The sequence below is a fragment of the Humulus lupulus genome, chromosome 8, assembly GCF_963169125.1.
Source record: "Humulus lupulus chromosome 8, drHumLupu1.1, whole genome shotgun sequence".
In the NCBI taxonomy this organism is placed as follows: domain Eukaryota; kingdom Viridiplantae; phylum Streptophyta; class Magnoliopsida; order Rosales; family Cannabaceae; genus Humulus; species Humulus lupulus.
The window spans coordinates 12,154,255-12,168,470 of record NC_084800.1 but is presented as its reverse complement, the minus strand read 5'-3'; the positions used below and the strand labels follow the sequence as shown (position 1 = coordinate 12,168,470).

Sequence of the window (14,216 nt, the reverse complement as noted above, 5' to 3'; positions counted from 1 at the left end):
GGTTTCTTTTTGGCTTTTAGCACTGTAGTGGAAAACAATACGTACAAAATATTAGTATATCACTCATCTGGACTGGACCCGAAACTCAGTTTCAATTTGTTCATTTGTTAGTTGTAGTTTTCTTCCTTGGACTCTACAGATTGTTATATGGTTGTTATATGGTTGTATCCTTACAAGTTACAACGCCGTTTTCTTGTGCCTGTTTGGTAGGACGGTTATATATATATATATTTATACACATTTATATAATTTTATAGAAGTCAAACGTGGAAACTAATATAGTGGGAAAGTTTCAATAGAGACGCCTCTGAAGATTGCTGCCGTTCATGCACTCTAAACATTCATTATTAAACTTATTTTTGGCTTTTTTTATACTATGGACTTCAAAAACAATAATGGATTGGATGGATTATATTGAATAGAACAGCAACAGAAGCAGGTGACATACGGCTATCGTTATAATTCAATATTGGTCTCAATATACCACCTATATATTATATAATTCAATATCGGTCTCAAAACACACCCAAATATTACACGCTGTCAGTTTAGTCTAGTCAATTATATTTATTAAAATTGAGACTATTTATTTTAAAAAGTATTGACACGTCAATGTAGTGTAATATTTAAGAGCACATATCATTAAATATTAAATATAGTATCGCATAAATTTATATTATTGTACATTTTTATATAAACAACTCAAACTACACGAGCCACGTTGAGAATAGTGTGTGGCCGGCCCTTTGGCCTGCACTCCAATCAGCTTAGTTGATGATTACAATTCATCTAAATGGTCACGAATATATATTTTTTTAAGAAAAAATGTATAATCAAAATCACAAGACCAACATTATCCGATAAATGTCATAAACCTCTAAATGAAAGTAAATATATTTACACTAACACCAATGCATATATACGTATAAGAATCTCAATAACACCAAATAATGGCGGATTTAGCAAAGTTGTCGATTGACTCCTAAGCCGGAACGTTTGGACTTGACCACACTAAGTTCGAACCTTGTCAATGTTTTTCCTTTTTAACCTCTTATACTTCAACTCCTCCATTTTCTCTTCACCTTTTTCCATTCTGCCATGCACTTCCATTCCATGGCTGATTCCTCCTTCGAGTTTAACAGCTCTATTGCTAACTCAAGCCACCGTCACCGTAACCGTAACCGCAACAGCCACAGTCGCCGGCGCCGCCACCCAACTCCTGTCAACTCACACTATGCTGCTTCTAGCTCTTTCACCACCCAGTTTAGCTCTCAATACTACCCAAGTGGTGCGCCGGGAAGAAGGTCACGCCACCCAACTCCGGTGCCCACTACGCCGTTTGCCTCCGACAATGATGTGTCATGGCAAGGTGAGGTGTCTTGGCAGTTTGAGCCAACGGGATGGCATGAAAGCCACAACCTGGGCTCTGTTCTAAGCCCGTGGACCGCTGCCGCCACTCCCTCGGAGAGTAACAGAGTTCGTCGTTCGGCCAATGATTACTATCTTTCTCGGACGAATGGCGGTTTTCGAACTTCGACGAATTCACACTTCGAATATTCTGGCTTTCATGGAGGCAGGATTGAGCTTCAAAGCTTTGTTGGTCGAGACCATAACACGAGCTCATTCTTTGGTCGTGGCGTACAGAGCAAGTTGAGTACGAAAGACAGGCCTTTGGCTAACACAGATGAGCTTAGTATAGTTAATTACGTTATACCAGAAGATGAACAAGATCATCATCATCATCACCATGGAATGTTGTCACATGCAGGACATGACCAAGATCCACATCTTCACCATGGTTATGATTCATGGCCTTCTGCTAGTCAATACCGTACTGATGATAAGTCTGGTATTGATGGTAGTCGAGTTTCAGATAGTGAGGATGATGAAGAAGAAGATGATGATGGCCCAGCAAAGTCAGTTGGGCTATTGAGCTTGTTTAAATATTCAACCAAGTGGGATATTGTTCTTATTTTTTTGGGTTGTTTGGGGGCTCTTATAAATGGAGGCTCACTTCCTTGGTACTCTTATCTCTTTGGAGAGTTTGTGAATAAAATTGCTGAAGATCATTTGGATGGTAACACCCGAATGATGAAAGATGTCCTTAGGGTATGCAAAACGTTTCTGGTTTCTTTTATTGTTTCTGAAGATTTGGAGTTTTAAAATCTTGATTGTGAATTTAGATTTTCTTAAAATGATGTGGAGTTTAATTTTCAGATATGCTTGTTTATGATGGGACTAGCAGCATTAGTGGCGGTTGGAGCATTCCTGGGTAAGTGTTTAATTTTTTTCTTTCCTCTGATTTTCTTTATAAGAAATTATATTTAGCTTTGTCTAGTTGTCAACTTGTTAGGATGGAATATACAATGGTAGTGACCATTGAAATTTTATATTTGGATGTGTTATTATCTTTCTTATTATGACTAAATTGGCAGAGATAACATGTTGGAGATTGGTGGGGGAGAGGTCAGCACAAAGGATAAGAAAAAAATACTTAACAGCAGTTTTGCGACAAGATGTTACCTTTTTTGATACACAAATCAGTACTGGTGATATAATGCATGGGATTTCAAGTGATGTTGCTCAAATCCAAGAAGTCATGGGAGAGAAGGTTTTTAAGAACTCGATTTGATTTCAAAAGTATCACATCCACTAAGAAAAACGATAGAGAAAGATATTCCATATCAAATCTCAATGATGAAATCAAATCCAACTCAACTATGCTTGAAACTTTTGTTAATTGTCCTATTTAGCAGTCAAGTTTATTATCAACTCTGGTTCATTTGGAAAATTTTAAATGCAGATGGCACACTTCGTTCACCATATATTTACCTTCATCTGCGGATACGCAGTTGGGTTTTCACGGTCATGGAAAGTATCTCTAGTCGTCTTTTCTGTCATCCCGCTGATGATGTTCTGTGGCATTGCTTACAAGGCTGTTTATGTTGGTCTAACATCAAAAGAAGAGGTAAAATAAAGAAAGAAGTATCATAAAAAAAAACATATTACATATCACAGCTTCATTCTAATTTGTCACCCAAATTTATCATTTTCAATTCATATTTTTGTGTTCTCTTTTGTTCAATTAAGGTTTCATATAGGAAAGCCGGTAGTGTAGTGGAACAAGCTATCAGTTCAATCAGAACTGTATTCTCGTTTGTGGCAGAAGATCATTTGGCTGAAAAATATGCTGATTTATTGAACAAATCAATCCCCTTTGGAGCAAAAATTGGCTTTGCTAAGGGTGCAGGTGTGGGAGTTATCTATTTGGTTACATATTCAACATGGGCATTGGCTTTCTGGTACGGCTCTATTTTGGTTGCAAGAAAAGAGTTATCAGGAGGTGCTGCCGTTGCTTGCTTCTTCGGTGTTAATCTAGGAGGAAGGTAATGCAGCCTTAATTATTGATAATGTACCATTTGTAGATCAACCATCCTTGTAGTAGGACCAGAAACGTACTTAATTGACTGTTGTATTATAGTGTCTTTGTAAATGAAATTTGTTGCCAACCACAGGGGCTTGGCATTGTCACTGTCATACTTTGCTCAATTTGCTCAAGGTACTGTGGCAGCAGCCCGAGTTTTTGAAGTCATTGATAGAGTTCCAGAGATAGATCCCTATAGCCCAGTGGGAAGGACCCTGCAGAATGCCCGAGGAAGGATTGAGTTTAAAGACGTTAATTTTTCATACCCCTCTCGTCCTGATGCTCAAATTCTCAGCTCCTTTAATCTAGTAATTCCATATTCGAAGACCTTTGCACTGGTTGGCGCTAGTGGTGGCGGCAAGTCTACCCTTTTTGCTCTAATTGAGAGGTTCTATGACCCCAACAAGGGTAAGTCATTGTCTTTCTGGTATGACATCACCTTTTACAGTAGACAAGGAACAAATCATTTCATAGCTGAATTGTTCGAGTTTTTCATTTATTGGCAGGTATAGTCACCCTGGATGGTCATGACTTGAGGACACTGCAAGTTAAGTGGCTAAGAGGTCAGATAGGTATGCTCGGCCAGGAGCCTGTTCTCTTCGCCACTACCATACTAGAAAATGTGATGATGGGAAAGGAGAATTGCACCGAGAAAGAGGCAATTGCAGCTTGTATAGCTTCCAATGCTCACAGCTTCATTTCCACCCTTCCACAAGGCTATGACACTCAGGTTTCAACAACATAGTTTACTAATATTCCTAGAGAAAAATATAAAGAAAAATGATAAGAACATACATGTTTGTCATATCAGAACCATTGGTGCATTGATCTCATAGACATGTTTGTCCTTAGAAAGACACTCCAATTATATGCATAAGCTCTTAGAGATACAACCATGTCAGGTCATTTTCTTACTCAAAATGTTCATTTGTGTGGCAGCTTGGAGACAGGGGAACCCAACTTTCTGGTGGTCAGAAGCAGCGCATTGCATTGGCTCGAGCCATGGTTAAAGACCCTACAATCCTTCTCTTGGATGAGCCTACTAGTGCCCTGGACCCGGAATCTGAGGCTGTAGTCCAACAGGCCATTGACAAGATTTCGTTAGGCCGAACAACCATTGTCATTGCTCATAGGCTAGCGACTGTGAAAAATTCTCATGCCATTGCTGTTCTTGAACGTGGCTCCGTCGCTGAGATTGGTAATCACCGTCAGCTAATGGAAAAAGCTGGAGCCTACTATAATCTTATCAAGCTTGCTTCTGAAGCAGCCCCAAAAACTTCAATGGAAGTAAAAGGTATCGCAAAGGTTATGCAGTTTCCTGCTTATGACAAATCAGTACATGACGTATCAAGATCAAAGTATTCGTACGAAATATCATTGTCAAAGAACTTCAAATCAATGCAAGAGGGAAATCGAGCAGAGGAAGAAGAACAAAAACCAAATCTAAGAAACTTTCAGTTTAAAGAGATATGGAAGTTGCAAAGACCAGAGCTTGGAATACTCATCTTAGGATTTATTTTAGGTATGCATGCAGGTGCAATTCTATCTGCTTTCCCATTAGCTCTGGGACAAGCCCTTGAGGTTTACTTTGCTAATGAACCATCCAAGATTAAAAGAAAAGTTGGGAATCTTTGTTTGATAATTGTTGGACTTGGTTTTGGGTGTATAATCTCCATGACTGGGCAACAAGGTTTGTGTGGTTGGGCTGGAACAAAGCTCACAGTGAGGGTTAGAGACCTCTTGTTTAGATCAATATTGAAACAAGAACCTGGTTGGTTTGATTTTGAAGAGAACTCTACTGGAGTACTTGTCTCTAGGCTTTCCATTGATTGTGTAAGCTTTCGATCAGCCCTTGGAGATCGGTTCTCAGTCTTGTTAATGGGATTGAGTTCAGCTGCAGTAGGTCTTGGTGTATGCTTCTATCTTGAATGGAAACTAACCCTTTTGGCGGCAGCTCTCACTCCCTTCACCCTCGGTGCAAACTACATAAACTTGATTATAAATGTTGGACCAAGACTCGACAACAAAGCATATGCCAAAGCTAGCAATATTGCTTCTGGAGCAGTCTCAAATATAAGAACTGTCATAACATTTTCAGCTCAAGAACAACTAATTAAGTCCTTTGATCTAGCTTTATCAGAACCGAAAGAAAAATCGGTGAGAAAGACGCAGATTCTAGGCCTAATACTTGGGGCATCTCAAGGTTCCATGTATGCAGCATATACCATAACTCTTTGGTTTGGGGCATATCTTGTGAATGAAAAGGAAACAAACTTCGGTGTGGTTTATAAGATTTTCCTCATCCTTGTTCTGAGCTCATTTTCTGTTGGACAACTAGTTGGCCTTGCACCAGACACTTCTATGGCCGCTACAGCAATTCCAGCTGTTTTTAGTATAACCAACCGCAGGCCATTGATTGGAAATAACAGAGGGAAGGGTAAGAAGATCGAACGGTCGAAACCATTTGATATTGAGCTCAAAATGGTAACATTTGCATACCCATCTAGGCCTGACGTGGTTGTGCTGAGGGACTTCTGTTTAAAGGTCAAAGGAGGTAGTATGGTGGCATTGGTGGGGGGAAGTGGTTCAGGAAAATCCACCGTTGTATGGCTGGTACAAAGGTTTTATGATCCAAACCAAGGGAAAGTGATGATTGGGGGTGTGGATTTGAGGGAGATTGATGTTAAATGGTTGAGGAGGCAAACAGCTTTAGTGAGTCAAGAACCTGCTTTGTTTGGTGGGACTATAAGAGAGAATATTGCAATTGGAAACCCAGGGGCTTCATGGGGTGAGATTGAAGATGCTGCAAGGGAAGCTTACATTCACAAGTTCATTAGTGGCCTCCCTCAAGGTTATGAAACTCAGGTACCAAAATATTGACACTTGTATTCATATTTAATTCATGAAAAGCCATGTAACTCTACCATCCCAAATGCATTAATATTAAATGCAGGCATTTGGGGACAAAAAAGACATGCTTCCAACCCATTAGAACTAGAAAAACTTGTCAACCCATTTATATGATATTGTTTTTTTGTAACTATGACAGGTTGGAGAGAGTGGAGCCCAACTATCAGGTGGTCAAAAGCAAAGGATAGCCATAGCAAGGGCCATATTGAAGAATTCAAAGGTACTGCTACTAGATGAAGCGAGTAGTGCATTGGATTTGGAATCAGAAAGACATGTCCAGGAGGCAGTGAGAAAACTTTCCAAGCGAACCACGACCATAGTAGTGGCTCATCGGCTTTCAACCATTAGAGAAGCTAATATGATAGCAGTGGTGACCAATGGTAAGGTGACCGAGTATGGAAGCCATGACACACTCATGGCCTCCCATGTCAATGGAGCATATGCTAGCTTGGTTCGTGCTGAGACTGAAGCCAATGCATTTTCTTGAGCTACTTAAATCTCAGTCATTAACTTTATTTAAAAAAAAAATCACTAAATTCTAAATATAAACACCTTGTAAAGTTTTCTCCCTAAGGTGTCTTTTGAAGTCCTCGTAGAGGAAGTAAAGAGTATTGTTTCAGTTTTCGTAATTGCATATTTCATTTAATACAACTATTTTTTTTAAAATTGTATTCATGACTTTTAAAGTTATTCCAATATGTTTGTAATGAATTTAAATTTAACTCCATATTATCCTGTGATATAACTAAAGTATAAAATAAATGAACATATTACATATATATGGGATTCCAAACATTAACCATTTATAATTTTTCTTCCATATTTTGCTATCTTTTTTACCTCAACAAATGTTCATGTTCTGAAAACAATTTTTTTTTAGGCAACTTCAACAAATTGTTTTAAGTTCATCTATATCAATCTACATCTGAAGTTTTTATGTTTAAGATGATTGGATTAAGTGTTTGAATGGTGCATTGGGAAAAATTAATAAATAAATGAAGATTATAATGATTTAATATTAATTAATTTTGACTGAGAGGGCGTGAATGCTATTCACTGAATAGGAAAATAAAATTTGACGTTCTTTTTTTCTTTTTCTTTTTGTCGGAAGAAAATTTGACATTCTATGCATCCTGAATTCCTAATACCCACAATTAAACAAATATTCCAACCTTAAAAATTATAGGAAATTATATGTAAAATTGATGATATAATTATAGCCATCCACCCAAATATGAGATGTCTGTTTTTTTTTCTTTATTTGATAAAAAAAAGCAGATTAAAAAGAGTTTTTTTTTTTTTTTGGTGCATAGATAAAAATGAGTTATGCATATGTGTGTTGTACCTTGGAAATGTAATTGACTGTTGACGTGACAACTTGAACATAAGAGACCGCAGCCTGGGCCTGCATTTATTGTCTCACTTGGTCTAAAAAACCCCCCACACTATTTTCTCCGTGTTGTTGCTCAGAATCAGAATTACTCTATCATCATCCTCGTTCTATTTCTCCCTCAAAACAATGCCATACCCAAGTATCTCTTCTTTGCTTCTACTCTTTTTCTTTTGATAAGAAAAATGGGAATTTTATGTTAAATTTTACATTTATTTTGTATTTTATGGATACTTTTCGTGGATTAAATATTTTTTTTTGGGTTCGTTTTTGCTTTATCTTGGATGCCTTCTTCTAATAGATCATTGAATTTGTGAAAGTCTTTTAATGAGAATTGGGTCTTAATAGTATGACAAAATCTGCTTTACTGCACACGAAGGGAATACATATTTGATTTGCATTTTCTCAGAACAGAACAGAAGGTGAAATGGAAAATTCATAGAATGGGTTTGCACTCCGATTGCTCCATTTTTCTTTAATTTGTCGTTTTTCTCCTCTCCAAGTTATCTGATAGTTTCTCACTCTTATGTATGTTCTTCGTCTCTTCTAAAGATTTTCTTTTTTGGGGAAGAAAATTGGTTAATGCTTTGTTTGGTTGCTGAAAAACTGTGATATGGGTATTTGACATTATCGAGGTATGTTTTATGGATTAGGTGGTGAATGTATGAATCTTTGTGACTATCTTGGATTGTTTTCAAATGGGGTTTAGGAAATTTTGTGACTTGTTTGATTCTTCTGTTCTATGTCTTGATGATTAGATTTTGGTTTAGCGTTTTCATTTTTATGATTCATTTTGTCTTTATCAGGTTCTGGCAGTGGTTAAGTTGAGGTTTTTGTTCTATGTTACATAGGTGGCACTGGAGAATCCGGGTGATGATCAGGGAGAACTTTAGAATGTATTGACATCAATAGTGTTTTTGGGATTTGAGGAATTTAGTTTCGATCTGATTTTGAGTTTTGTTTAATCTTGGATTGTACTTTGGGGAGATTCTGAAAAAAGGATTTTGTAGCTAAACCAAATGAATGTAGTAGGTAAAGTTGGGAGCTTAATTGCGGGTGGTGTTTACTCCGTTGCAACACCTTTTCATCCCTTTGGTGGTGCTGTTGATGTCATTGTCGTTCGACAGCAAGATGGGACATTTCGAAGCACGCCATGGTATGTTAGATTTGGTAAATTTCAGGGTGTTCTTAAAGGTGCTGAGAAGGTTGTTCGTATAGCAGTCAATGGGGTTGAAGCCAATTTCCATATGTATCTTGATAACTCGGGTGAGGCCTATTTTATCAAGGAGATTGATGTTGGTAAAGGGAGTGAGCTAAATGGGGTTGCCAAGAATGATCAAGAATTTAGTGAGGGGAGTAGTAGCATAAATGGTGATAAGAACAACAAGGAAAATAAACATGTTAATAATATTTGTAGACTTGAGCATAGTGTGTCTGATTCTGCTGTAGTTCAATTGCAAGAGGAGTGCGATTCTTTGGATGAAGAGGGGAGGTTTTATGAATTTCAAGATGATGAATCTTCTCTTGATGATTCTGAGTATGGTTCTAAACATTATGAGAGTTTAGATGGCGAGAAAATTGTTGAATCCCCGAATTTAAATTCAGAAGTTGTATTGGTAAGTGTGGATGGTCATATATTAACAGCCCCCATCACGGCATTGGAACAGGATATCGAAAATGTTCAATTAAGCACCCCTCAGTTTCATCTTGGCCCAGGTGAAAGTGCCGAGTTTTGTGATGTCAATGATGAGTTCAGTACAGGCGAAAATTCTTGGGCAGACTACATTAGTAAGCTGAATGCACCTAAACCAAATAATGCATCTGATAATCTCTCTATAATTAACAATGGTGAAAGTACCTTTTGTCAGCAGCAGCTGGAAGTACGTGATGTAGAGGAAGAACATGCCTGTCTATCTACGGAAACTCAAAATTTTAATATGAAAGAAAAAAATATTCAGGCATATAGTGATTTAGAAGATGCACTGCAAGTAAAGGATTCAGATTCATCAAATGTTTCTACACATATTGAAGATTTGAGCTCATCGTCAGAGGCTAACCATACTGTTATAGTGGCTAATGGAGATGAAGAGGCTGCTGAATTCAGAAATGATGATGGATCATCTCTTTCATGTTGTTCTTTTCCACTTAACAACGATACAAGTATGAATATAAAGCTAGAAGATGAACCAGCTGACAAAAATGTTGATGATTCGGAAGATCAAGAGGGTTTATCTCCTCATTCTGTTACTAAAAATTCAGAGTTGAAGGATGAACAGTCAGTTATTGGGATAGAGTCGATAGACTGTACACCAGAGAGACCTATAGCTGAAGAGGAACCTCAAACAACAACTTCTGCTGCAGAGATACAAATTCAGTCGACTGCAAGTAAGCACCTGAAAGAATTTCCTGTTTTTTTTAAGGAAAAATAAAATCTTCTAAAGCAATCATTTTGTTTATCCATATCATAATTTGCAGGGTTTGAGATCTCGCTTTGTGGGAACAAACTTCATGCAGGGATGGGCTTGGATGCTGCTGCTGAAGCTTTTAATGCACATCGCATTTTGGCAGATGATTTTCAAAGTTCTGGTCCATCAATTATTAAGGATGGAAATCTGATCATTAGATTTAGAGGGCAGTATTTGCCTTGGGCAAAAGCTGCTCATATAGCTCTTGGGGTAGCTGCATTTGGTATGGATCTGCCTATTGATCACAAGGACGCAATTCCTGTGGAACAGGACAACACGCCAAAGGCTGGGAATAATAATTCTGGATTGGCATCCACTCCTTCTGGACGCCGATGGCGTCTATGGCCTATTCCATTTAGAAGGGTCAAAACACTTGAGCACACCAACAGCACTTCGTCCACTGAGGAAGAATTTGTTGATTCTGAATCTGTTTTACATAGCTCACAAGCAGAAACAACCCCAAGTACTCCCACATCCCAAACCTTCCATGAATCTCCTCGCAAACAATTTGTGAGAACAAATATTCCCACTAATGAGCAGATAGCATCTTTGAACCTAAAAGAAGGTCAAAATATTGTGACATTTAGTTTCTCTACTCGGGTTCTTGGAACACAACAGGTTTGGGTTTTAGTAATCTCTATGTTGCTTCATCTTTTCAGTTTCTAGTATTTAGCTGTTAACATTTGCTGTTCATGTTTATAGGTTGACGCACACATTTACTTGTGGAAGTGGAATGCACGAATTGTAATTTCCGATGTTGATGGTACAATAACCAAGTAAGAAAGGATTGCCAAATATTACTATTCCTCCATAACATTTAAACATTACATCATCATAGTGACTCATGTGTAAAAAGATACCAATAATCATCAATTTTTTGTTTGTTAAGAAAGGATTGTTCTCATGAATTTGTCAAGTCTATAACTTTTTTTTCCTAATTTTACAGTCAGGCATGCATATGAAAACTACTTAACCTTGTATCATATGCTCTGTCACGACATAGTATTAAATGCAGATGCTTACCGTGTTGGCAATGTTGTGATAAATTCAATCTAATCGTTCGTTCACTTCACTTGTGACGTGTTTTTCTAGGTCAGATGTTTTAGGTCAATTCATGCCTTTGGTTGGGAAGGATTGGACGCAATCTGGGGTGGCTAAGCTTTTCTCTGCAATTAAGGTATTCTCCTTAGCTCTTTTTTTAATCATTCAAGATCGCAAATTTTAATTTGCTTTCTGCTTTCAGCTGTCAATGACCTGTCAGTATGATAAACTATAAAAGCGGGAATTGTTTTATAATTTTTTTTATATGTAACTAAAATGTAATGGAGTTCTTGGTAGTATAGCTGTAGGAATCAGTGTTGACAATTTTTTCATTTTTCAAATTACTTCAGTACATTTTGTTTCTTATAGCTTTGCAATCCTATGCATGTAATAGAAGAGTTACCTCTTTTTTTCTTAAAATATCTTGTTTTATTAGTTGTAGATTTGTAATTTATTTTGTTTATGAATAGACTTCCTTGGGTACTTACCCAAGTAAAATTATTGAACCTCTATTATCCCTACTGAACTGGATTTAATATTATTTTGGCTTTTACAACAGGAAAATGGATACCAGCTGCTATTTCTCAGTGCACGCGCTATTGTTCAGGCATATCTAACTAGAAGCTTTTTACTCAACCTTAAACAGGTACCATATTAACTACATTTTTTTTTCTGGTATGACTTTGTTTTTTTCTTTCATACTTGGCAAGCTTTACTTGGTCAGGCGGTGCTTGCATAATGTGGCATTGTTTTGTCATAGGTTTTTAGTATCAGATTTTTGTAAATCTCTTAGTAGAATAGGTGGTTTTGTACTTTCTAATTTTGGTTTGGAGTCTTGTGATTGCAGTTAATATGCTTCTAGAACTGAATGTGCTAAGTTAAATTTTATTTTCTTAATTTCTTCGCATATAGGATGGAAGCACTCTACCTAATGGGCCTGTTGTGATTTCACCGGACGGATTATTTCCTTCATTGTACCGCGAAGGTGAGATGGTCTTGCAGATAATTATGAGGACTTTCTTAAGTCTTCCTCATCATCAAAATCCAGCCACCGTAATAGCTGTTCATTGTTGACTATGCTTGGATTGATTGGTTTATTTCTCATATTTTTTGCTTCATGGCAGTAATAAGAAGAGCACCTCATGAATTCAAGATTGCATGTCTAGAGGTAAAAATTAACAAAAAAGCTTGTAAACTAATTTTAAATTTGAACATATTTGATAGGCTTCTTCTAATGCGATATTTTTATCTATATGTAGGATATTAAGAAGCTGTTCCCTAATGATTACAATCCATTTTATGCGGGTTTTGGAAACAGAGACACAGATGAGCTGAGTTACAGGAAAATCGGGATTCCAAAGGGGAAAATATTTATCATCAATCCTAAGGTATTATTGTATTGTTGTTTCAATTGTTTTGTTGCGTAAAAGAGTTGGTATGATGGTGGTAACGGAATGGTTCCTAATTGGGGTATGAACTATGAACTTGGCAGGGTGAGGTAGCCATTAGTCATAGGATTGATGTGAAGTCATACACTTCTTTACACACTCTTGTGAATGACATGTTTCCTCCAACTTCATTGATGGAGCAGGTAAGCGAGCAGGTAAGCAAAGCCATTATTTTTGTGTAAGAAAGGGAGAAAGACAGTGTTTGTTTGTAACAATCTCAAGTTTGATTGAATGTATGTATGTGCAGGAAGACTTCAACTCATGGAATTTTTGGAGAGTACCACTGCCAGAAATTGATGATTAAAAGTAATAGAGTTGAGAGAGTAATTTGTACTTTAGTTTGTCACAAGTGTTTTAGATGAGTATTATGCTTTTGTTTTGATATGATGGTGGTAATGGAATGGTTTCTAATTGGTGTATGAACTATGAACTTGGCAGGGTGAGGTAGCCATTAGTCATAGGATTGATATGAAGTCATACACTTCTTCTTTACACACTCTTGTGAATGACATGTTTCCTCCAACTTCATTGATAGAGCAGGCAAGCAAAGCCATTATTCTTTTTCTTTGTTTGTGTTAGAAAGAGAGAAAGACGGTGTTTGTTGGTAACAATCCCAAGTTTGATTGAATGTATGTTTGTGCAGGAAGACTTCAACTCATGGAATTTTTGGAGTACCATTGCCAGAAATTGATTAAAATAATAGAGCTGAGTTGAGTTGAGAGAGTAATTTGTACTTTAGTTTGTCGCAAGTGTTTTAGATGAGTATTATACTGTTGTTTTGATATCCAATAAAACGAGAATGACCATTCAAAATTGCAGCATATTCTTTTAGATGTCTTGTGACAGTACATCGTGGGTTTCTTCCTCCTCTTAATTTTAATATCCCCCAATTTGTAATTTGAACAACAGTCATTTTACCTACAGAAGAAATATACAAAATGTTCTCACTTTAGCTACTTTCTCTCAGTTTATTCGTGGCTTTGAAATACATTTATGAAACATTTATACTCTTAAAGCAGCTAATTATTATGGTTTTGAATGTTGTCATTTATAGTCTTACTTGTAGCTCGAGAAATTGTAGTTTATGTGATTATGTCATTTGGTTGTGGAGTTTGTGGGCTTTCTTATTGTCGTTTATGTGATATGCCCTGTTTAGATACTTTGTCGTTTGGAAGAGAAATTGTCGTTCATAATGATAGTTTGTACGAGTTGTCGTTTTTCTAAAATCCCCAAGGATCATACAAGAAAAAAAAAATACTTTTTTATATATTCTACAACTGAAAAATATATATTTTTAATAAGGGTGAATATTTGACTTACAAAACTTAAAAATGCGCTTGCAATCCAAAAATGCACTACTCTTTCTTTCTCTCTCCTTTACCATCAAGACATCCTTTCATAATTTTTGAATGAAATAAAAAAGTTTGTAAAAAAACAATTGATTTGAACCAAACTAATAATAAAATTAGGATAATATAATTTTTTATTTGTAATTTTTTTCAATCTTTTTTGTCAAAAAAATATGTCAAAAGTAAAAT

The 14,216-nt window shown here is 36.7% G+C and overlaps 2 protein-coding genes across 10 annotated transcripts; both read left to right on the top strand.

Moving 5' to 3' along the window:
- The first annotated feature begins 779 nt into the window (after positions 1-779).
- On the top strand, positions 780-7,218 carry LOC133794584 (ABC transporter B family member 19-like). The gene is made up of 9 exons (XM_062231894.1): positions 780-2,109; positions 2,218-2,272; positions 2,436-2,611; positions 2,804-2,968; positions 3,091-3,386; positions 3,516-3,832; positions 3,931-4,154; positions 4,364-6,289; positions 6,474-7,218. Exons 1-9 carry the CDS (start codon positions 1,099-1,101, stop codon positions 6,819-6,821), a joined length of 4,518 nt encoding a protein of 1,505 aa, XP_062087878.1. The 5' UTR covers positions 780-1,098; the 3' UTR covers positions 6,822-7,218.
- A 472-nt stretch (positions 7,219-7,690) lies between these two features.
- On the top strand, positions 7,691-13,630 carry LOC133794583 (phosphatidate phosphatase PAH1). 9 transcript variants are annotated; one of them, XR_009875267.1, is made up of 13 exons: positions 7,691-7,866; positions 8,576-10,109; positions 10,200-10,807; positions 10,892-10,965; positions 11,282-11,366; positions 11,790-11,876; positions 12,143-12,215; positions 12,355-12,398; positions 12,490-12,618; positions 12,723-12,821; positions 12,926-12,984; positions 13,117-13,218; positions 13,322-13,630. XR_009875267.1 is itself a non-coding variant. In XM_062231893.1 (12 exons), the coding sequence occupies exons 2-11, from the start codon at positions 8,744-8,746 to the stop codon at positions 12,980-12,982; spliced, it is 2,622 nt and encodes an 873-aa protein (XP_062087877.1). In that variant the 5' UTR covers positions 7,691-7,866; positions 8,576-8,743; the 3' UTR covers positions 12,983-12,992; positions 13,117-13,397. The 9 variants fall into 9 exon arrangements, 6 of the variants coding, with proteins under 6 accessions (XP_062087877.1, XP_062087876.1, XP_062087875.1 ...); XR_009875266.1 differs by having other exon boundaries at positions 7,692-7,866; positions 12,723-12,833; positions 12,926-12,992; XR_009875265.1 differs by having other exon boundaries at positions 7,693-7,866; positions 12,723-12,833.
- Positions 13,631-14,216: the final 586 nt, after the last annotated feature.